The 23,768-nt window shown below is 41.5% G+C and overlaps 1 protein-coding gene across 1 annotated transcript in view; it reads left to right on the plus strand.

Annotated features, from left to right (window-relative positions):
* nalf1b (NALCN channel auxiliary factor 1b) overlaps window positions 1-22,773 on the plus strand; it is a 68,603-nt gene extending 45,830 nt beyond the window's left edge. The window contains exons 2-3 of the mRNA XM_031869629.1: window positions 19,053-19,224; window positions 21,919-22,773. Of these exons, the coding sequence (XP_031725489.1) occupies window positions 19,053-19,224; window positions 21,919-22,220 (474 nt within the window). The 3' untranslated portion in view covers window positions 22,221-22,773. The remainder of the gene's footprint in view (window positions 1-19,052; window positions 19,225-21,918) is intronic.
* Window positions 22,774-23,768: the final 995 nt, after the last annotated feature.

Here is a 23,768-nt window from a genome sequence, read left to right on the forward strand (position 1 = left end):
ACACACACACACACACACACACACACACACACACACACACACACACATTAAGCGATTCAGCATTGATCAGCACTCCAGAGAGTGGACCTCTTAACTCTTTTATTAATAATTGATACAGGCCACAAGAGCACTGGGGTGCTCATCTTTACTTAGCATATTAAGGCTGGACCCTTTTCCCTTCAAGGCTTAGAGGCAGAAGCCACTTACTGGAGGTTTGTGGCTACCACATTCACATGCTGATGACATTTAGCTGAGCGGTGTCTCAGAGGACCTTATTTAGCTGATCTTTAAGACATGGCTGTAAACTGGCAGACCAAAGTCATAATATCAAACCCAATAATGTGGATTGGAGTGAATCCACAAGAGACATCCTTGTTTTCTCTATTATCATACATATTTGTCATCGCAGCATCTTTTACAGAAGAAGTCCCAGGAAAAGGCTCAAGTGAAGAGGAAAATAACTCTGTGCTGTATCTGCTGTGTATTATTTTTTTTTAATATAAAAATCCTGCTCGTTATTGAAAACATGACTTCTCTGTGTTGTTCTGTCACAAAGGTAAAGCTGAACAATAGAGTGAGAGAGTTGGCAGATACCTTTAATGATTTGCTCTGTTTCGATACGTCTATATCGGAGGCAGTCACGTACAGATGACACAATCCAGTGTGATGCCTCTAAGCTGACACTGGCAAAGATCAGCAATGACGGCAGGCAAAACACATCCTGGCATTTGCGTGTGATGTAACTGCTTGTATACTGTGGAACATTTAAGGCCCCGGTGCACCTGAGGCTTTCAAACAAAAAAAAACTAAATGTTTTTGGTGTCCCGATGAGCAGTGAAGGTTTGAGTCATGTGTCATGTGGAAGCGTGGCGTGGTTGCTCTGAGTCAGCACCATATAATATGTATCACGGCCCTGCATGATTGTACCCCAGATATCAGACATTTCAGTCACAGATCCACACATTTTTAGACTGAAATTTCAAAAATCCAAACGGACCAAAGCAGCCCTTGACTTAAAGTCACCAATATGGTTGAGAGATTTTAAATTTAGTGTGATCACTAATTGAGTAGGTATTATGCACTTGCTGAAATACAATATCATGCTCAAATGTAGCAAAGCCTGCGAGCTAACTCAGGCAGCCAAACTAGATTTGGCCGCTGCACACATATATCCGAAGCACACTTTTGATAATGGCAGTGTCCTCAACCCAGAGCTCTGCTCAGTCTTAAGCTGCAAGCCTGCTGCCATATGTGGTGGAAAAAAAAATCTTTTTAACTTCCCTGTGAGAAATAACCGAGATGAGAAAACTCTTCAAATATAAAAAAACATATTTATTGAACAGACACTAATAATAATTCAGCTGAATGGATAGAGCTCTTTCCCCACAGATAGTTTGGAGGTCTAACAACAAGGAATAGTATAACAAAGTATTATATGCACTTTATCCCCCCCTTCGCAGATGTCCTCCTCCTCCTCCTCTGCCAGCCGATGCATCCACCAAGGCCAGGTTCCCAGCCTTGGTATTGTTTTCGCGGGAAGAGGGGCTAGACATGAAAATACATTCGATATGATAACATTTATTATTTGGGTTTAAATGAGTCCGGATGGTCTGCATATATGCAGGTTTAAGCGATGCAAGTTATAACTAAAAGAACAATATGATAAATTTGCACAGCACCATACAGCCACTGAATCCTTAGAATCCTTAGGATCTTAGAATCCTTTTTTTTTTATGTAAACCTCAGAGGGCTTTACAATCAGTAAACAGGTGTCAGGCAAAAAGAAGCGCAAACTGCTTATAAAACAGTTTAGATGAGGATACAGATATGTTTCAGCACATTTTTAAAAGCAGTAGCTGTGATTGAATCTAATCAAAATCGTCTCAGTGTGGTAGAAAGGGACTCCCTACATTTTGTTAATTGTGTCTTCCTCAGCATTATTTCTCTGGTAGATGGAACGCAGCAGACAAAGTGTGTCCTCAGAGCACAGCCAATGCCCACATAACAGACTCATCACCAAGGAAGCAAAGAGCTCACAGCAGTGCAGGAGTCATTGTGCACCCCCTTATGACAACACAAATCCTCTTACATCCTCCTCTGACGCCGACATGGCTTGCGTGTTTGTGAGTCTTTTTATTCATGTATGTACATGAGGGCACTTGTATGTACACCCTTTTGTGCATAGTATGTGGGGGAGGAAGAGGAGGTGTCAAGCACACAGTGCTATCCAGGAAAAGATTGTTCTGTTCTTGTAGATATGTGTGGGAGGACACTGTGGAGTGGGGTCATCTGGGACCTTGGATTCTCAGGGAATTAAGGAATTACTTACCCTGACTTCAATTTAAATGCAAATGTTGGGAATGTGAGCTCCTAGAATAGTCCAAAGACACCAGGAGTGGACAGGAAAGTGGGCTGTGTATGCTTGTAGAGGGATGTTTAGAGTATATTACCCATGATTGGTTGTTGTCAGTAAAGATTTCCAAGGGCAAGACCTCATTGCAGCTGCCAGAGAACAACCTGGAGAAGGTCAGCACACTCTTTGTACCAACAACAGCAAGTGCAGCTTTGTTGTTTTCAAAAGCTGTTGATTACTCTGTTTGCTATAAATCTGGCCTCCGTGCTCAGTATCAGAATCAGAATCAGAATCAGAACCGTTTATTGCCAAGGAAGTTTGCACCTACAAGGAATTTGTCATGGCGGGTGGTGCATAACATTAAACAATAACATTAAACAATCAACAACAATCATCACAGTGCAAGAAATAGCAACATATTAAAATTTACAATAGAATATAAAAGAATATAAAATAAAGTGCACAACAAACAGATAACAGGACTGTAAACAAGTGAAATGTAAGTGAAATGTTAAAAGTGTCGAGTGTGTTTAAATAAAGAAACATAGGGATGTGCAGGGGAGTGACCGGTAGGAAATTGTCCTGGGGGTGACAGAGTCAGTGGGGGTCCTGGGCTTTGTTAATGAGCCCGACTGCGGATGGGAAGAAACTGTTCATGTGGCGTGAGGTCTTGGTCCTGATGGACCTCAGCCTCCTGCCGGATGGAAAGGGCATGAACAGTTTTTGTCCAGAGTGAGAGGGGCCGGCTACAATCTTTCTTGCTCGCTTCAGGGTCCTTGAAGCAAACAAGTCCTGGAGGGACGGCAGATTGCAGCCAATCACCCTCTCGGCAGAGCGAATGATGCGCTGCAACCTGCCCTCGTCCTTGGCAGTGGCTGCAGCGTACCAGACTGTGATGGAGGAGCAGAGGATGGACTCAATGATGGCTGTGTAGAAGTGCACCATCATTGTCTTTGGCAGGTTGAATTTCTTCAGCTGCCTCAGGAAGTACATCCTCTGCTGAGCCGTCTTTGTGATGCAGCCGATGTGCAGCTCCTTGAGGTCCTGGGTTATGATGGAGCACAGGACTCCACAGCGTCGAGATACTACTCTGCAGCACATCATTTATTATTCGTATCCCCCCCCCCCCTCGTTATTTGTAGGATTGTACTGAGTAGCAAATTAGAGGGAGTGAATGAGTAAAACCACTTGTGCGAACATGAAAGAGATGGCAAATGGTGAAAACAAATTGATAACTGAAACTGTCAAAAGAGGGCTGAATAATAGCCGAGGTCAGAAAGAAAGAAAAAGAAAAGCAGTGGTTGGGTGCAACACTAGAAGATCGCTGGAATAAGAGAGATTTATAATTGATGTCCATTACCAACAGATGGTTCATCTTACTGAGATTATTTGGAACCGTGCAGTGAAGTGTCATAGCCTTATAGGTAGCACATGATTGTGGCAAAACTTTGTAGCGAATTTCGACAAAGAACATTAACCATCTGAATAATTTGTTTATAGTATAAGCCTTTACATGAATATTTGATCAAATCTCAGTCATTTCTTAAAGGCTGCACTTATTCATTGGAAACATATTAACTAGACTAGATCAAGGTGATAAATATACAGATACAATTATATGCAGGTGTCTTACTCACATGGATTTTTCTGGATGGCTTTGGAATAATTTTCCACACATTTGGTCCAAATCTAGCCTGACGTGTTTCTTTAGGAATTTAGGGTTCTTGACTAAAGTTTGTTTATTTGAACAAATCTTGTCCAATCAAATGCTTGCTGGGATCGACCCATCAGCGGGGTATTTTGCCCTGATTTGCTGAGAACTACAGTCCTTTTTTTTTTTTATAATAAAAGTGTATACCGTATTCAGACCCATGTTTAACACACCCATGTGTTCGATAGAGATGAATGGGCTTGAGTAAGAGCCACAGACACAGTGAGTCAGAAAGCATTGAGAGACGGATAAGGCATTTATGGTTTTGGTCTCAAATGGGGTTCTTAACAATAATAGAAATAGAGAATATTACAGCTAATTCTGAAATGAATACAGTCACATAAATTGACTTGTGATCCTTCTTCAGCTCGGCACAAACCCCTATTCTTGGAAGATTTATGTGAGAGGGCCCTGAGCTCTAATGTCCAGCTGAGCAGACCTTGAACTGCGGGGGGATATGGCCTATCAATTATTGAAGCGAGAAATGGGTTATCTATTATTGCTGTACACAGAAAAGAGTGTTGCACTTTTATCACCGCAGACAGTTGGAGAATATTCCTCATTAAGCAAGCCCTCTGTGAGTGGGTGACAGTGATTAGTGGTGGAGAGGACACATAATACTTGATGAGGCTGAAGTGCAGTATTAGCCTTTGTTACATGGAGCTTGTGTTTGGAAGTGGAGCAGAGTGCACCAAGAGTTCCTATGTTCTCTCCTCCTCACAATAGAAGCAGCAGAGTGGAAAATCTCTGGATTATGAAGAGCCTGACTGAGGCAAATGCACACGCACACACACACACACACACACACACACACACACACACACAAACCGTTACACACATGCTCTACTCACCCCATTTATGTAGAACTCTGTGCACCTGCACTTGATCATGGGTATTGCAGGTATTGCAGTGTTACTATTATGGGAAACTGCTGCTGCCCCTAAGCTCCTCTCCTCCCGTCTGCTCCCTTCTCATCCTCTCATCCTCTCATACATCAACTCCCCTAAGCAGCGGTGAGCTGGGCCCCCAGGCTCGCTTTTTCTCCCAGCCAATGACGCTATCAGATAGTTCATTTTGTTATCACAGCCAAATGGGATTACAGCCATGCTCTTGTCTCAGATAAATATTGGATGTGACGAAGAAGGCCTTGAAACACCACAGTGCACATTTCTCTTCCACCCTCGCCCATTATCTCTGTTTTCCCCTGAATGTGAGTGTAAAAGATGTATTCTGTTACAAGCCATGGTGTAGATAGACAATATGAGATGACAGGAGAGGTGGTTTGAGTGGGCCCTTGAATTGTAATGAGCCGGCAGGTATTGGGACACAGCCATGTTGCTACACAGCCTCTTGGAATGGGATATATAAACTTAGATTGATGGACCTGTCATTGCTTGGTCTGAACATATGGTCCGCATTCACCTGAGACATTCTGTGCAATCTCTGTGCATATACAGTTCAAATCTATTTCTAAGCAGATCAAAAAAAACTGCATCAGTCAGATGTTTTAGTTTTTTGTTTCATAACTTCCTGCTGATCTGCAGAGACACTTAACACTTAATATGTTGATTTTATCCTGACTGCTGTTTTGGGAAAATACCATCTTGTCCTGCTTCTCTTCCCCTGTTTTTATTTAAATTTTTTACCATGAAATAAGACATATGCCGTAGAGCCCTGCCCCCTTAAGTTACTGTTGGCAAGACTGCAGTTTACAACGATACCGGTTGTAAATTTAGCAGTCAAAATTTTAAATATTTGCAATAATATTTCCTTGATCAAAGAACAAAAGTAGACAAAAGAAGGGTTTTACGTTTTAGATGCCGACTGTTGATTTTGCCAGTTGTGATGATACCTGCAGTCATGCTAGCATCGCTCCGAAACACTAACTAGCTAGACAAATAACACTCCTCAAGTAAGTTGAAAACTCTCTCTCTAGGTGAATTGTACATTTTTCTAGCTGAACATGAGAAGCATGAAAAAGGGTCTCAAACTGCATTTGCCATGTTAACTCAGTGCTGTGTAATGATGCAAAAAAGACAAAAAACAAAAGCTTAACTGTCTCATGTCAAAATTCTCTTCGGGTGATAAATCATGTGTAAAACACAGAGGTAAAGGAGCAGCTTGTTAGCCCGGCTAGCTGCAATATAAAGTACACATATGTTGTTCAGAAATACCTAATTACTTCAAGCAACACAAAGGTAAGATTTATGCTTGAAACTATTTGTTTCATTTGCATGAGAAAAGGCTTTGATGTGAATCCGTCATTTTCACCCAGGGTGAACCTCCCCACATCTAATACAGCGCAGGACGGCAGCTGTGGCTCAGTGAGTTTTAACTAGAGGGTTCGCGGATCGATCCCTGGCTCCTACTGACTGCATGTCAAAGCGTCCTTGAGTGAGACACTGAACACAGTTGCTCCCCGGTCGCTTTACAGCAGCCCACTGCTCCTAAAATGCGTATGGGTTAAATGTGTGTACCTGTATGTATATGACGATTGTAATCATGTTTAAGTCTTTAAGGACAGAGCTGACAACTTTATCCTTAAGTCTTTAAAAACCCAAAGCTTGGCAGCTCTACCGTGCCTAGTTACTGTTGCTCAGCTGTAATTGGACAAGGGTTGTTTGGTGGGAGGGCTTTAGCCAACGGTCTGTTACTTTGTGTGATTGTAAAATGTTGGCTTTTCATTCATAGCTGTTTGTGCTTTCAGTGTTTTCTTGTCAGAGCAGTGCTGTTCTCTACCTGGTGTGTGGTGGCCATGGATACGCGCTGCGTCTGCATTTAGGTGCATAAGGCCTTAACTGCTTAACTCGATCATGATAATATTCTCCAAGCCATCATTATCATTCATTGTAAATGTGATGCTGTCTCCTGCAGTAGGCCTTCCAGCAGTGTGGGGGCTGCTCTGTTCTGCTGTTCTGTGCTTCTCCCCATCATACAGAGCTGCAGCTTATTCTGGCAGCAGCAATCAGATTAATAAATAAACAAGATAGCAATTGTCCACAATGAAATATTCAAATGATATGGCTGTTTACTAAAAGGACACTCATCCTGGAATTTCAAGCAGTAATCACCCATGATGACATGACATGTCACAAACAACAACAACCTCTCTCTGTCTTCCGCCTTCTCTCTTACCTCAATCCACCCTCTGCAGACGATTGCCGTCTGTGTATCTTGTACTTTTCCTTCAGTCGCGTTGTGTTCAAGAATAATGTACAGCAGAATTCCAACTGATATATGACTCAGTACTGATTTACCAAGTGTGCTTTGCAAAATATAGTGTCATCTCTGGTTCCACTGAAACATACATTTACATATGTGCCACTGCATGCATTAGCTCTCTGTTATAATCCTTTCATCTTGCACTGTGTGTGTGTGTGTGTGTGCGTATGAGCGGCCATGTATACTTGTGTGCCTCTGTGATCTTGCTTTCTGCCTAAGCACAGCATTGCAGAGCACAAGCTGCATACTAACCCAATCATTAAGACATAAATGAGAACATCAGAATCTATCTGCAGTCTTGCACACAGCAGTCCCGAGATAGAGAGGGAGGGAGAGGGGTGGGGGAAGGGCTGACCAATTTATCTTCAGTCTCTCCTTCCTCCTCTTCTAATGTTTGCATCTCCCCATTTCTCTCTTGCTTTCCCACTTCCTTACTTTCTCTGACAGAAGCACAGGGGCGGGATGTGGCCTGGTTGAATATATCAGACTCAGACTTCTTGCCTGTAGTTTTTAGTCTCATTGGGGCCAGCAAAGCAGCTAAGTCTCAGACTTGGCCCAGACAATGTGACCCCATCGGGTTCTACCGTTCCTTTCTAATTCTGTCCCGCATTTCAAAAATTGCCCAATCCTGTCCCACTTTCCCGTCCGCATGTGAGATAAAAAGAAAACGTCAGAGAGAACATGAAAAGATGGAAAGCTTTGACAGGGAGTAAACAAATGAGGTAAAAATGGCAGAGAAGAGAGGCGATACCTGTGTGCTGTAGTGTTGTTGCTAGAAAGAGTCAAAAATGTAGTCTCAGTGTAAAAAAAATGTGCTTCGCATGAGGAGGAATGTGTGAAGAGAAGAGATCAGTGATCTTTTAGCTGATGCCACGCTCTAGCCAGAGAAACCAGTAAAGATGGGAATGAGACGGAAGGTAGGTAGAGTGACAAGAGAAGGCATGTTGAAGGATTCGGGGGCTGCGACTCAGGTTATTGAATCCTTGAGGTCAAATCAGGCACAACTGACCTTTCTGGCTCTCTTGGGAATGATTCCCATAGGGACCATTACATCTTCCTCTGTGGCAATGGAAAGCTTACTTTGATCAGTGCAATGCTTTGTAAGCTTCGGGTTATATGATGATTCAAGCTGCAGTACAGAGACCTCGAGTTCCACATATTGTGCATGCCTGTGTGTGCCCCTACTGTACATAGATGAGCATGTGCTTACATAAACACACGCATACACATAACATGGAGCATTGTCCTTGAGTTTGCTCCTTCTTTGTGGGATACTGCTATTAGAAATTGATCTTCTCAGAAGCATTGCTGACGAAGCACTTTTTGTCTGACCTGGTCTGTTCCAAAAATACCCCAAATAAACACATAATTTTCCTGTCACTTATGATGTGTTTGAGGGCTGTAATTCCGGGTCCTGTTGTTTTGCATTCTACAACATCAGCATGTAGTGAAATCTTGGTTAGAAGAGCAGCTTCCCAGTGCATGAGCTGGCAGCTTAACCTTTTTATCAGGAAATTACTGTCCTGGCTTGATATAGAATTCGTAGACAAAAAACGCTCTATATTGTTATACACAGCCAACAGGCATAACCACTGTATACACCGTGCACCATGGGGGCCTAATCTGACGTAAAGTGTGAAATCGAAAGCTAATGACATTGTGCATTCGTGGTTAATTCTATTTTTTATTATGACTACCACCCTGCTTTTAGGTGATGCTGAAATCAACTTGTTTGAAATTCTTGTTGATAAATAAATGTCAGGCTGATCAAATATAATCATAAAATGATTTGTCGACAATTTCATTTAATCACCGTGAAATCATGCAATTTTGGTAATTGGCTGTAACACTTGAGTATTTAATTTAATTGCGTTCAACCTTGAATATGAAAAAATGATATTCAATTCTCTGAGAGTTTTGGAGTTATTAAGGTTCGGAATCAAATCTATTGTCAGTAGAGCTGGCCTCTACACAGGGTATGCGGTGTGTGTGTGTGTGTGTGTGTGTGTGTGTGTGTGTGTGTGTGTGTGTGTGTGATGTACTCTAGCAGCTAGTATTGGGTTCACAGACAGCTTGCTGTTGGACCTGCCCAGACAAGACCTCCATTATCAATACCTCCTCACCTCTGGTAGCTGCACATCTGATAATTAAACAGTTAGTGCCCATTTTCTGCTGTGTTACAAGAGATTGTGCACGTACGTGTGTGTGTGTGGTGTGTGTGTGTGTGTGTGTGTGTGTGTACGTGTGTGATGTACTCTAGCGGCTAGTATTGGGTTCACAGACAGCTTGCTGTTGGACCTGCCCAGACAAGACTCCATTATCAATACCTCCTCACCTCTGGTAGCTGCACATCTGATAATTAAATAGTTAGTGCCCATTTTCTGCTGTGTTACAAGAGATTGTGCACGTACGTGTGTGTGTGTGTGTGTGTGTGTGCATGTTTGGTTGTAGTTCTATGTGCAGCAACTAAGGATGTTTATAGAATACGGTATTTGTTTTTGAATCTCACATCATCTAGGCCTCATGCTGACAGAGCTTTATACAGTATGAATTTATATAAAACTGAATTTAATCCAGATAGCGTACTCACACTCAGTGCATAATACAATTCATATCATTATAAAACGAGTGATTTGGGACACTAGGTGAGAGGGTGACAGTGGGTGACTTTTAAAAGGTGGGAATAAAGACAATAAGGATAAAAACGGTTTCCTGGATAAAAAAAAACATGTTTAAACTTTGTTAGCCACACTTAACGCAGTTATTACGATATCTTTAAATGGCAAAATGTTTTTAGAATTGCTATTTTTTTGAAACTTTTTATAAGTAATGCTATGATGTAATCTTAAAAATGCAGAGCTTGAGCACAGTGGCAGCAGTGTGGAGGATTTGCTGACTGGCACACAACTAGGACACTGACCTCGGAATCATTAGGTTCTCTACAGAAAGCAACGAGTTGACTGTTAACTGCTCACAAAATCAAAGTATCAATTACTGAAGCAGAGATAAACTTTATCAACACACTTTGAGGATTCCTCTCTATTTTCTTTCTGACTTTACCTTTCATACCAGATAAATATGGATGGAATAGTTTTCTTTTTACGAAGAAGTGATTAGCAATTTGAGGGGAGTCACTAAAACAAATGTTTGTGGATGGACACAAACATGATTTAGGTACCTTTTAGACAAAAAGGTAATTAACTGACCAAATTGGCACACTCAATTTTGAGTGATCCGATCCCCAGGGCCTGACATGACTGGCCTTGCTGAGTCAGTGGCACCTGTGGGAGGAAAGCCCTCTGATAACAAGCTAACAACTATAGCATATCAATACTGTAAAGACCTTTGAAGACACCACGTCATCTCTCTCTAACTCATTTCTAAATGCCTGCGTGTGCTTGCTTTACCTGTAAAAGAGATAGAAACACAGCAAGCAGACGTAGCACAGCAAAGCTAGAAGGAGAGCACACAGCACAGTGTGTTTCTGAAGGTGAGCGTGCATATCTGTTATGTTTTCTGCTGGCAACCTTGTGTAGGCCCCCCTTCCAGGCCATTTTTCATCCAACTGCTGCAGTACACACTGCAGAGGGAGACAAGGGGGAGTGGGGTGGGATGGGGTGGTGGGAGTCATTTATAGCAGCAGGAGAGATAACAGTTCCACAAAGAGAAAGGGATTTTCCTGTGAAACTGTGCAGTTACGGTGAACAGTTGTCTGTTGCTTTGATGGCTTACAGTATTAAACGGGTCCGCATGGCTGTGATGCAGGAGCGGGACCCCACTGAGGCAGAAAGAGTTGATAACTGAGCTGCAGGTGCACGCACATGCATACAAGCGTGGCCCAGTAAAGCTAACAGCAGGCTGTATGACTGCAGTGGGTGTTGATTCATCACTCTCACTCACAGTAGGTCCATCTTGCTGATCATTATCTTTGTCAAATGAATTATCAGTGTGACAGAGCCGATGAATTACACCCGGATAACCTCGATTAATCAACATTAAGGGCAAATGTTTTGTTCATATGGATGTGCTCCCTGTAGAAAATGTCTTCTTTCTTCTTCATCCATCACCATCCTCACATCCATAATTTTTCATTGTAGTACCTTCTAGCCGACACTTTCGCTGTATTTTTTTATAGAGAAGCTGTAGGGTTTAGAGTACCGGGACCACAAAGTGTGAACGTTTGAGTGGTTGGTTAGTGTTTCATGCTGCTGGAGGATGTGGCTAACGGCATGTTTTGCTTCACTTTTTGTGTACTGTGACGCTGGCTTTCTGGATGTGTCTCGAGATATTCTGAAATGAGATTTAGGAGTGAAGTCGTTAACACGTTGTATGTTTACTTTACTCTTGATTTGCATGGAATCAGCTGCTTAACAATGTTGGGGTTGTATTAATAACTTTGTTTTAACATTACTTAACCTTACCTTTGAGCCACGTTAGTAGAGCTAACATTAAAACAATGTTTCCTAGTTATTACTTGATGGGAGCTAGCAATCAGCAATAACTTTGATTGTAAAGTTACCAAATTCGCTAACTTTTTGTAGTTTTAGTTGACCTATATGTAAAATATCTCGCATCTACTCTATACTGACTTGGGCAAAGTGATGCCAGCCTCCCTGATCTCTTTGGTCCTTTTGCTGTCAACCAGTTGCAGCTGGTGCTTGTAAATAATACCCAGGTAAAATGGTGGAGGGTTATCATATGAGGTAATGTTGTATCCACTCTTTTATATCTATGGTTTTCTTAACGTTCACACCGAGCTCGTTGTTTTAACGTTTTGCGGTGGACGTTTATTTCTTAACTTTCACGAGATATTCTTTCAGAACGTCATTCTCCTAACAGAACATTTCACAGGATGTTGTTTTCCTAATGTTCACAGAGCGTTCACAAAGTAGAGTAAGAGCAACGTTATATATATCAGTCCTCCATGAAGTCCATGTAACATTTGACCGTGTGCTTAGTTGACTAATGTATGTAAACTTGCTATCGAACTGTGGTTACATAAGCTTCAAAATGAGCCACAACTTGACCGTGTCCATGCGTCGTGCGTGTGCTTTGGTACTTAAATGAATAGCACTCCACCCCCAGTAGTCAGCTGTTTGACCGGTAGCCAGTGCTTATGAAAAGCCAATCACAAAAGTGACACTGTGTCTTCATGTTGTATAGGTCCAAATCAATCAGATATTAGTAAAACATGTTTCATTTGTGGTGAAGAGAGGATACTTGATGTTGGTGGGGCAGGAAGAGCATTTGATGGTGCATTGTGAATAAGGCCCAAATAACTCAGGTGTAAACCACTTCCTCTTGTCCTGTGCTTTTTTGGCTCCTGAGTCGGAATTCCACACGGAGCAAACACGGAGCAGACGAGGAGGGAGGGACGTCACAGTAACCACTGAGACTTGTTTTCTTTCATACAGTACAATCATCCCCTTCATGAAGACAGGTACTTCACTGTTCAAACCTAGCACATTTTCTTTTCTCACACGGTTCTATAAATGTGTGTGTGATTGGAGCTAGGTGATAACTTTATCAACTGGTCCAGACAGAATGACATCCTGACAGTAGGACCTGAAACGGATCAAAGACTCACACCTGCACCACTCTTGTAGGCACCTCTTTCATTATTAATTCACATACTGCCATGACCGAATCGTTCATTCATTCCTTTGTGCCCCTGTACAGCTGCTATTTTGCAATTCAGCACTCATAAAGCTTGTGTTATTTTTCCCTTTTCTCTGAGAATCTCACTACATTGAAACACGGCCTGTCAAATGTCTCAGCTTAACAGTCTGGTGAACACGGTGCTGTCTGAAGTCTGAGTTTATTCTATTTTTTGCACACGTCCCCACCTGTCCCTCTATTTGTTTGGCTATGTTCTCCTTTTAATAACTTAACTCAATTTAAGAATGTAAGTCCTTGGTGTATGGCAATTACTTCAGCATGACTTTTATTTGCCAAATGAGCAGCCCATATTAAAAGATATGAAGTGGTGTTTAGCCGTTTGTGGTCTCATGTGTGTGTGGGTGTGTGTGTGTGTGTGTGTGTGTGTGTGTGTGTGTGTTTGCTATATGCGTGAATGTTTCTGTTGTGCATCTGCTACAAACAGCAGGTGGGTCATAATTTGAAACCAGGCCTCATGTGTCCACACAGTCATTCAAATATAACCTGAATGTAATTGAATAGCTGCCTCTCAGGGAGTTGCATGAGTGCTTTCTGCACCACTTCTCTTCCAATCAATGTATTGTTTTGGGCCTTCGGTCTGCCGGCAGCCTTGCCTGTGCTTTTGTTTTACTATTACTTTCTCATTGGCTCCTCTAACCACCTTGGCTAAACCTGCCTGTTTGTTTGTCGGTCTCGTTGCTTAGATCATTAGCTACATTACATTTTCTCTTTATAACTGCAGTTGACACTGTTTTTATGCTCGCCAGGTGCTGCCGCCCCAAGCTAATCAACACACACACACGGAATTGCACAATACGAATATCACAGCCAATGAAATGGTATCTCCTAAGTCAGCAAGGTAGTTCTGCAATGATATTGAATTTATTATACATGCACTTTCCTTTCTTTTTCCTTCTGTTTGAGTTCACGCTTGATTACATACATCGACTTACCGGCGTGTTTAGTTATGCACACTCGGTTGTTTACATCTGTGAATGTGGATGCTGTTTTTTTTTCGATTACATTTGGTGTGTAACCTTTGCAATTTGACCATTCAGCCCCCCATCTTGTACTGGAACTCCCATGGGGCATTGCAGCTACTGCTGCCGTAGGAATTAAAGTGATAGTTTACATGCTGGCTCCTACTAAAGCAGGACACCTATTTGACCCGTCACATCTTGGACTGCCTTTCTGTCACTGCTTGAATGGACTGCTCATTTCATCCAACACTGTGGAGAGATTGCAGACTGATAATCTGTGCTTTTGGGGAAATTGCATTTTCTTCAGTAGACAGTATACAGTGCATAGGGTCCATTGATTTATTTCAATACTACAAAATTACATTTTGAAATGCCTCTTCTGAGAATATTTAAACATTTGTTAAAATCACAATTCCAAAAATATTCTCTCTATTTCTAGTTCTTTAACATAGTCAGAATAAATACAATATATTTGCATTTTCTGTCTCCAAAGATATTCTTTGCTGTGCTTGTTGACTGTAAATTACTTTTTGCAGCAGGACATCTAACATCATTAAGTGCTCTGAGACAAAATTCCTGTGAAAATAGTTAAAAAGCGAAGACAATGAGGCTTAACCTGAATTCACACATTTTTCATCATTTCCCTCTGTTGTTTTACCTCCATGCCCCAGTCTGACACAACTTAAAAGTATGCTAATACCAGGCTATTGTGCTGTACACTTGTCTTGGTTCATAATTCAAGCCGAGGATCATTTAAATAAGAAGAGCAGAAAAGAGGATAAAAAAATAGCGGATAGCCTCAACGCAGCGAAGCAGTGAATGGCTGTGTTCGTTGTAATTGACAAGGCGGCTCATGAGACTCCGCATGTGTTTGTGTGTCTGTGCCTCTCTGTAGCGCTACTGTACTGTACTGCATGTTGAAGAGGAAAGAGTTGCAGTAATCTGGTGTGTTGCTACCAGCTCCCTCAGCTTCTGTCAGCAGTTCAGCCACAACCACAACATTAAAGATGAGGCTCTGACAAGGCAGGGCCATCCGGGGCCACTTAAAACCAATACCACAGAGCAGGATAGGGCCTTCCATCAATTACAACCTTATTAGCCTAATCGTTATGAAATAATCCAATCCAGAGGACAGCTGAGACTCAACTCTGCAGATAAACAACAGGCAAGCAAACCAGTGGAGAGCAGGGAGGGGAGGGGGATGTTATCAAATATTGAGGCATTATTTTCTGTGATAGAAAAATGAATCCATTGTAGAGCTGCAGATTGGACTGTAATGCAACCTAAATATTTTCAATTGTCTCGTTTTAAAATTTCAAAAGCAAACTTTCTGCTTGCTTTGACCGCAGGAGTGTTTTTAGTCTTTCAGCCACAAGCAATGAACAAGTTTCCCGACTGACGTTTGCTGTTACAACAAGCACCGACTCTGTTGTGCTGAGCAGACAGACTTATCTCCTGATATCTCTCTTTACACAACTCGGACCACCACAGATATTCACTGAAGTTGTTGTTGTCATTTTCAACTTTAGACTTCTGTTCTGAACATCTGCATCTGTTGATCTCCACTGTCTTCTTTCCATTGACTTTGATTGCATTCATGCTGCCTCTAGATATCTCTGCATTGTGCAAAGAGATTGCAACTGAACTGAAGCATTTGCCGTGGAAATTGTGGTTTCTGAACAACTATGGCACTATGAATGCTCAACTTACAGCCCAAGCAAGTTAATGCATTTGTTCTTTATCTCCATGAGGATGTTCTTTTACTTTATATCTATCAATTTACATGCATTACTACTAGAAGTGATGTAAATAACGAGTGATTGACAACACTAGTTCTGTTAAAAAGAGAAACTCTGAGAAACAGAGCAGGGAGTATAACGCAACTATGTTGATGTACTGATGTGCTGTGTCCTAAATTGAAAGAATGGTGAACATGACTGTTGTTGTGATGATGGAGTCAGCCCGCCTAGGGAGTGCAGATGACGAGATCTTTCCGTAGAATCGGCACGTCATTTTAACATAGTACGTGCCACCGCAACACAATGTGCTGTTAAGAGGTTGTGATCATATCATGTAATTCATGTGAGATCAGGTTGGCCATACATATTTACATTGCACTGATGTGGGCTACCCTTGATGAATAAATACTGAAGTAATGAATTATAGTACATTGCAGTTCACCGTCTTTATTTGAAAATACATCTTGTAGGTTTTTCATGTATAAAATCACTACAGCTAATCAATCCATGAGGCCTGTATTGTGTCAACTTCGCACCCTTATTGGGAAAGATGACGCAATGACAGGGGTTCAGCCAGCAAAAGTGAATGGGAGGTGTAAAAGGAGGCGAAAGTTGACAGAAAAAGGAGAATTAAAATTGGAGAGCCAGCTGGCTGACCTCTTACTTACTGAGTCGGTGATTGAGGAGAAAGCAGTATTTTACTCTCATTATATAAATGAGAGAAAGAGTCCATCCTACGACTATCTCTATCTTGACACTCCTCTCCCTATCTCTCTCACTTGCTGTCTCTCTCTCTCCCACTCTGAGATGTGACAGCAGGATGACAAATTACTTGTCACGGGTCTACAGTAGACTGGTGGTTGTGAGATCTCATATGCAGCAGCAGCAGTGGGCTTCACTAACTGGGACTGAGTGCAAAATGACATGACTCTGTGGCAAATGGCCAAAAAGAGACACGGCACCTACACCACATCTGTTCACTTCGCACAGAAGTTCTGCTGACTGGCAGGCTCACAAGACACGCCTGCCCTTTTTTGTTCTTGTCACATGGTCTAGGTGTCACCTTGATTCAACCCACTGTAGTTCTTTGTCCTTGTAAATAAGCATTAAGCAACACTGACTTGAATTCTGATGTAAGGAAATGTGACACCTTATCTGCTACGGAGGCAAAGCTAACGGGGCGCTTTGGGCGCTGTGTAAACACAATCTCTTCATTTGTGATGTTGTTGATTATTCAGCTTTAGATTTTTTTATTATTTTTGTCTGAGCCTCAGCGCAAATGATTGACTTTAACATTGTTTTCTGAGATTCTGCTGAGTAAGGGGAAATGTGTGATAAATGCCAAAAACAGAACACTACTTGACACGCATTGCCAGTGACATCGTTAGTGTAATGTGATACGTTGCTGAATTTCACCCGGTTTGTCTTCGTGTCCCCTTGGCTGACAGTTACACGATGAGAAGTTGTCCAAACACCGGGATCAGGAGGACATGAGGTGGAAAATGTGTTGCTCAATGCTCAAGCAAAATGCAAAAGACAACCGTGTACTCTCACACATACATCGACTCACAAGTAATTTAGAAATATTTATCTAATGCTGTATGTACAAGATGTGACATTAGGTAATGCGGACACATTTTCATTTGTGACATTTATGCAGCATTAGATTAGAGAGAAGGGCAGTGTGTGTGTGTGTGTGTGTGTGTGTGTGTGTGTGTGTGTGTGTGTGCGGTGTCCGCAGGAACCAACCTTATCTTCGACAGGAAATCCAATTATTAGCAATACAGCAATTTACTGTACGGTATGTGTGCAGAATGTCAGTATGTGCATGTGTTTAGTAATGCACGTATGTGCCTCTCAGTCTACAAAGAGCATGACAGATGATTCAGCCCAGCGGATATGTTCAAGCAATATTTACATAATGATTTAATTGTGTGATTTGTCTACTTACATGTTTGATTAGTATGTTTTTGCCAAAATAATTACACGTTGTTGCCCATGTGTATATTTCCTCTTTAACATGTTCAGGGATTCTTTTTGTTGTAAATATGTGTGTCATCCAGATGAGCCCTACATTGCTATTATACAAATATCAACATACACATTCAATCCTGCTCTCTTCTTTTCTTTCTGGCTCACAACCACAACATGCACATTAAGTATCTACGGGGGAATGATATGATATATGGTCCAGTGCACGGTTTTAAGGCGTGATGATTAGCTCATAGCAGGTGCTAGCTTGCCTCACAGTCTCTGGAGTTTTTCACAGGAAATACCATCAAATTACTGCAGGTGATTATACCGCATGAGGCGACTGGCTTATTAAATGAGAGGAGACAAATTAAGTGCTAAGTAAATGATTTGTCCCCACTTGTAGAGTTGAGAAAATGGGTGAGAAAATTCAAACAAATTACCACAAACAAACTCCAACATTACACGATGAAGGCCCTGTTTTAACCGCGAGCTGTACATTTGAGCTGATCTGACATACATAATAAGCCAATTGTTGTAACACAACACCAGTGTTTGTGTTATTCAATGTTAGTGAACTGATGATAATTCAAAATAAAAGCTATAGTTATCCTGCTGTGTTTGCATCAGATACCGGTAATAACTTAGATTGTTGTCTACTTTTGCTATAGCATTAAAAGAGCTGTCTATTTATTTGGTAGCGATAGGTCATCCAATTCCGTGTTTTGATTCTTGAAGGCCCACCGACGAGCTTCTTTCGAATCTTTCAACCACAACTAATCTCATGGTCTCTTTCAGTGAAGTTCGCTCAGTTTTCATGTGGACAACTTTTGTTTGATTTTCATTTTACATAAACAAATCCTAAATAGTTTCAGAAAAACAGTTTAGCAACAGTAAACTATTATTGTCTAATGATAGTCCCTGCATTGATCTGAGAGTGATAACAGTAGTGAGGGTACTAATATGTTTACTTTAGAATTACATTATACATTGTGATTTGACTTGTTGGTCCTCTGGTGCATTACATTTCAACCAGGAATTATTTCATGAAGCATCTGTGTATTTGAGGTCATCCTTCGGAAAACTGAGCAATGCATCCACAGTAGGCTACACACTGACGCTCAGTTGTTCTTAAGAGGAGGTTGGGTAATACTGTATGTTGACTGACAAAGTGATGACTGCCCAGCAACAGCCACATTCATTAAACAGTGGATATCAGGATCACCAGGATATCTGCTCAGTGTGAATCAATAGCTGTAGAGGTCGTCGATGATGCACGTTCATGTGCGAGTCTGCATGTGTGTATATGCGTTTCATCCAGTGCAACCCTCCCTAACTCATTGATTTCCTCTCTCTGCACCCCCTCCACCCGTCTTCTCTCCCTCCCCTGCCCTCACCTCTCTGTCTCTCTGTCCTAGATGGTTTATAAGCCCTGGCTGTGTTCTCAGTACTTCCAGACCACCCAAATGCACTGCAGTAAGCGAATCCCCTGTGGTCAGTACTGCCTGGAGGTGCAGCAGCGGTGCCCCTTCGTCCTGCCCGACAATGATGATCTCATTCATGGAGGCAGCCCCAGTTTTATATGTACAGGTACAAAAAAAAAAAATCATCCTACAGTTTGTGCCTTTTTCTGTTTGTTTTTAGCCCCTGTGCTTGTTTTCTTTTAACCTTATTTTAAAGATTGGCATCAGTAATGTGCATACAGCTGCCCAGGTTACCAAACAACTCAACTGTGCAGCTGGAGAAAAGTGCTTTGTTGACTATTTGAGGGATGAAAGAGCATTAGTTCCCCAAATCTGGGATTGGCAGCTATGAGTAACAAGTTGCCTTTACCTGGTGCCATCATGCTTTTGGCCTGAGTGTCTCATTGTACAAGAGTAAATAATGAGGACATAGCGAGCGTAGTGTCCTGTTCAAAGCAACTCTGATGGTCACACACTTGACTTTACAGTTACAGGATGTTCTTTTTAATCACCAGACTAACAGGGTGATACACCATAACAACAAATTCTGCCAATTACTCACAGCACCAAGAGGCATCTGTACAATGGTGGACTGTGACAATAAGTCTGCATGCTCTATCTGTACTGAACAGCTAATGGCACTCTGTGGGTCAGTGTTAGTGAATGTGCTTATCTCCAGCCATAAAAACACACACACACACTTACACGCACACACACACGCACTTACACACACACACACATCTGAATTCTAAATAATGCTTGACCCTGTCAAGACCAGGTTTTTGTCTCCACATACATGGAAGATGAGTGAGTGGGGGCGCAGTGTTACACTGTGAGCAGATTTCTGTCCCCTCAACATGATGAATACAAAGGCACACACTGACATCACATGTTGGTGCTGCCCTCTGGTGTTCATGTTGAACATCAGGTTACATTCATGTACAGTATGGCGGATGAAATAAAAGTAGTGCATGTGTTTCTTATTTGTGTACCCTTTTCTTTTGATCGTTTGAACTGATTCATTTGTTTATGAAGAGTACTAAACAAGACTGAATTTGTGGCTCTTTGAAATTGAAGGATATGGCTATATATAAAAAAAAATCTATATTTTTGTTATTATTAACTACAAGAAACCAGAATCAACATTGTGTTGGTCCATCTCTAAAGAGTTTCTGATGTAGCCAGCCTGTCTGTGGCTCTCAGCTCCAAGCCCATTCCTGTCATCAGACGAAATCTTAAAAAGTGGGTCATACTGTAAATACTTACATTCAAGATGAAAAGAAGAAAAGGCTAATTTTACTCAAACTGGAGGGATTAGGACATTTGTCTGGGACTATTTGCAGCTGTAGATAAATACAAATCTGCTGTGTAGTGAAATGTATAGCAAGAAGTAGTGTGTGTGGGATTGAGTCAAAATAAACTACAGTGCTGACGTTCATCGTACTGAAGAAACCTTTCTACCAGTACAACGGTGTGACTTTAAAAAAAATAGTTTTAGGACAATCATGGGATCCATAGCTCATAAGAATAAGCTAAATCAGTCTTTGAATGACTTCAGATAATATTTAGTTTTTCATGGGCTTTGCTGACAAAACGGAAAATGTAGAATATCACCAAACCTTTAAAGCAGTAGTAAGCTCTTACCATGTGGCATCTACATGTTCATTATGCTGCGGTGCACTGGGCAAGACTAATCGAGTATTTGGGTAAAAAAAGAAATAAGTGAGATGAAAAGAGCACTTGCAGGTTGTGTCTTTCACCTCTGCATCTGTGTATGTGCGTATTTTGTCGAAAACCCTGCAAACACAGTCGCTCTAAATGCAGATGATTGTCACAATCTTGCTGTAATTACATGGTTCCTCTTGTCACGGTTAAGCTGTTGACAGTCAAACTGTGCTGAGTGGGCACACACTTATTCAAAGTTCACTCTTCATATTAAGGTGCACACAGGCTGTGACAAACACCCTTTGCTTATAACGTCAGTAAAGCACAAAATACGGTATATGTTTTGACAATCTTTATGCAGAATTCAAACATCAAAAATACTTCTATGGTGTACCTGTAGGCCTAGTTGCAAAGGTAAGACTACAGTAATGACAATAATGTTTCTGAGCAGAATATAAAAGAGACTTTAGGAGTGCAGCAGCATGTAGAATAGAGAAATCACACATTCAATACAACCTGGTTGTGAGATGGATCACTGCACTGCAGCTTAAGACCACAAATGAAATGAACGAAATGCAAGCAAGAAAACATTTGATCACCATTTCAAAATAATCTCATATCTCACATTTAAAAACTTTAGAGCATTGCAAAAGGCCTGTATCTAACAATTATTGTCAATAAAGACTAATCAATGAATCATTTTGTCTTTAACATGTCAGAATATTTGAATCATTTCCAAAGCCCAAGATGACATATTCACATAGCTTGTTTTAGCTGTCACTATAAAGTGATTATTGATTAACAATCTATTCTATTCTATTCATTTTCTGTCAGTTAATTACTCGAATAATTGTTTCAGCTTGCAACTGCAAATATCTAAAACACAAGCAAATTAAGAAGCACTGACAATCAAACTTGTGTTTCCTAGTTCATAGAAATGTATTCTTACTGAGGTCCACTGTTGTTATTGTCTTTAATGTCTTTTGGTTCTCAAAGCAGTGCTTGTGGGGAACGTTGGAGAAGCAGCAATGCTCTTTTTGTGACAGAAAGCAAGTACAGGATTTATGAAACATGCTACATGGCAGCATCTTTAAGAGAACGTGTCAGCTGACTGTTTTTATCTCTACCACCACCCTTCCCCCGAAACAACCCCCAGGGCTGCTGGAGGACTATCCATCAGGTGTTGACCCAGATGCAGAGTGCTGTGACGTGCGGTGGGACTTGAAAGTGGACAACCGTTCCCGGGGGACCCTGAAAAGAACTCACCCGCCGTGCCAGCACCGTACCTCCCTCAGCTCCTCGGCAGCCTGCAGACTGTGTAACAGCCGGCTCAAACTCTGCCTGCTGGTCCTCGTCCTCCTACACACTGTTGCCAGCCTCACTGCATCCCACAATGCAACAGGACTGGGCCTCCCCGCCATCACGCCTCTGGAGGAGAGCCCTGCCAGCGAGGAGTGATCGAGCTGCCAGGAGGAGGTGAGGTTGTTGGGGTGGGGGATTCCCTCACCATGTGGAATAATACAGCCGCAGTTTTTGCGAACGGCGGGAGGAGCCGTGTGCCTGTGGACATTCTGCTACGCATACATGGAAAATGTGGGACGCTTTGAGACGAAAGACACAGAAATCAATCAAAACAAATAAATAAGTGAACAGACATACTAAGGGACTCAACCAGTCCCTTAGATAGAAAGGGGACAATGCCACGGCCTTTGTTGAGTGGGAAGGTCGGCTTCCCCATGGCTGATTTTCTCTCACTACGCTTTTTTACACTGTGTTCCAATTAATGGTTTCTGTTGCACTGGCTGATTATGGAATAACACAATCATATTCTCTTTCTAATGTTCATCCTTTGTGTTTGTTTCTGGTTCTCTCATACAGGAAGAAAATGTGTTCTCTGAATAAGACGGATAATGTGTAAAACAAATTAGCTGCAAGTCTGTGTGCGTGCGTGTGTGCGTGCGTGTGTGTGTGCGATGGTTTGTGTTTATAGATCTACTGTATGTGTGCGAGAATGCGTGGGCGTGTGCGTGTGCGTGTATGCGTGTCTTTACACATGTGTGTATGTGTGTGTGAGAGGATGAGTGTCGCTGACACGTACCTGAACAGTCTAGCTAACCGGCAGGTGCAGCAATGATGTTTTTATGCCCCCCCCCCGATGTCACTTAGCTCTGCCATGTTGTCCACACTCCTGTTAAAACTTCACTGAGTTTTAAATGTGGTTCTGATATCCGTAACAAGCACTGTGTTCAACACAGGATTATGGTTTTTCCAACACTTTGTTTTGTGAGATAATCTATTAACACTGTTTTAAAAGGATCAACACTTTTCTGTAATCATCAGTAAAAAGCTTACAGCTAAACTGTGAAACACAATAGGAACAAACAGGAAGCATTCCTCCGATATCACCAACACTGGTATCTCAATTTTATTTCAACTTAGGACCTCTTTTCATAGTCTTGACCGTGATTCCTATCAAGGCACTGCACTCACCAGTTTAAACTCATATAGCAGATACAATAACGGCTGATAGTTTTCCTGTGCAATGAAGGATTAGTATAAACATTTTAGGTGTACTCACTTTCAGTTTTAACACCAAACACAATGATTTAGATAAGCTGGATGGCTAAAATGATAGTTAGTTTATAATACATATTTAATAAGATCTAACTGCTTGATTTTTTTGCCATTGGATTTCATCGTAGCGAAGTTGACGTGTTGCCTGATCTCAGCAGTTACTCTGTTGAGTAAAATGTTATCATAATCAATAAAACTGATGGCCAAAACTATAAAAGTAAGACCTAAGCTTTATTAAACCAGAATGACAATTTTAGTTTAAGACAAACCCTACCTTAGGGCTGAGCCAAATGAACAACTTCTTATCAAAATAATTATACATAATATATTATAATAACAATAGTTCAAAAGTTCTTAAAGAGACAGCCACATATTAGCAACTTTGTTGATCACTGCACAGGAAGTTACAGAAATCACAGATAGGATCATTTT

This window comes from Anarrhichthys ocellatus, unplaced genomic scaffold (assembly GCF_004355925.1).
Source record: "Anarrhichthys ocellatus isolate YVR2014 unplaced genomic scaffold, GSC_Weel_1.0 scaffold47, whole genome shotgun sequence".
Lineage (NCBI taxonomy): Eukaryota > Metazoa > Chordata > Actinopteri > Perciformes > Anarhichadidae > Anarrhichthys > Anarrhichthys ocellatus.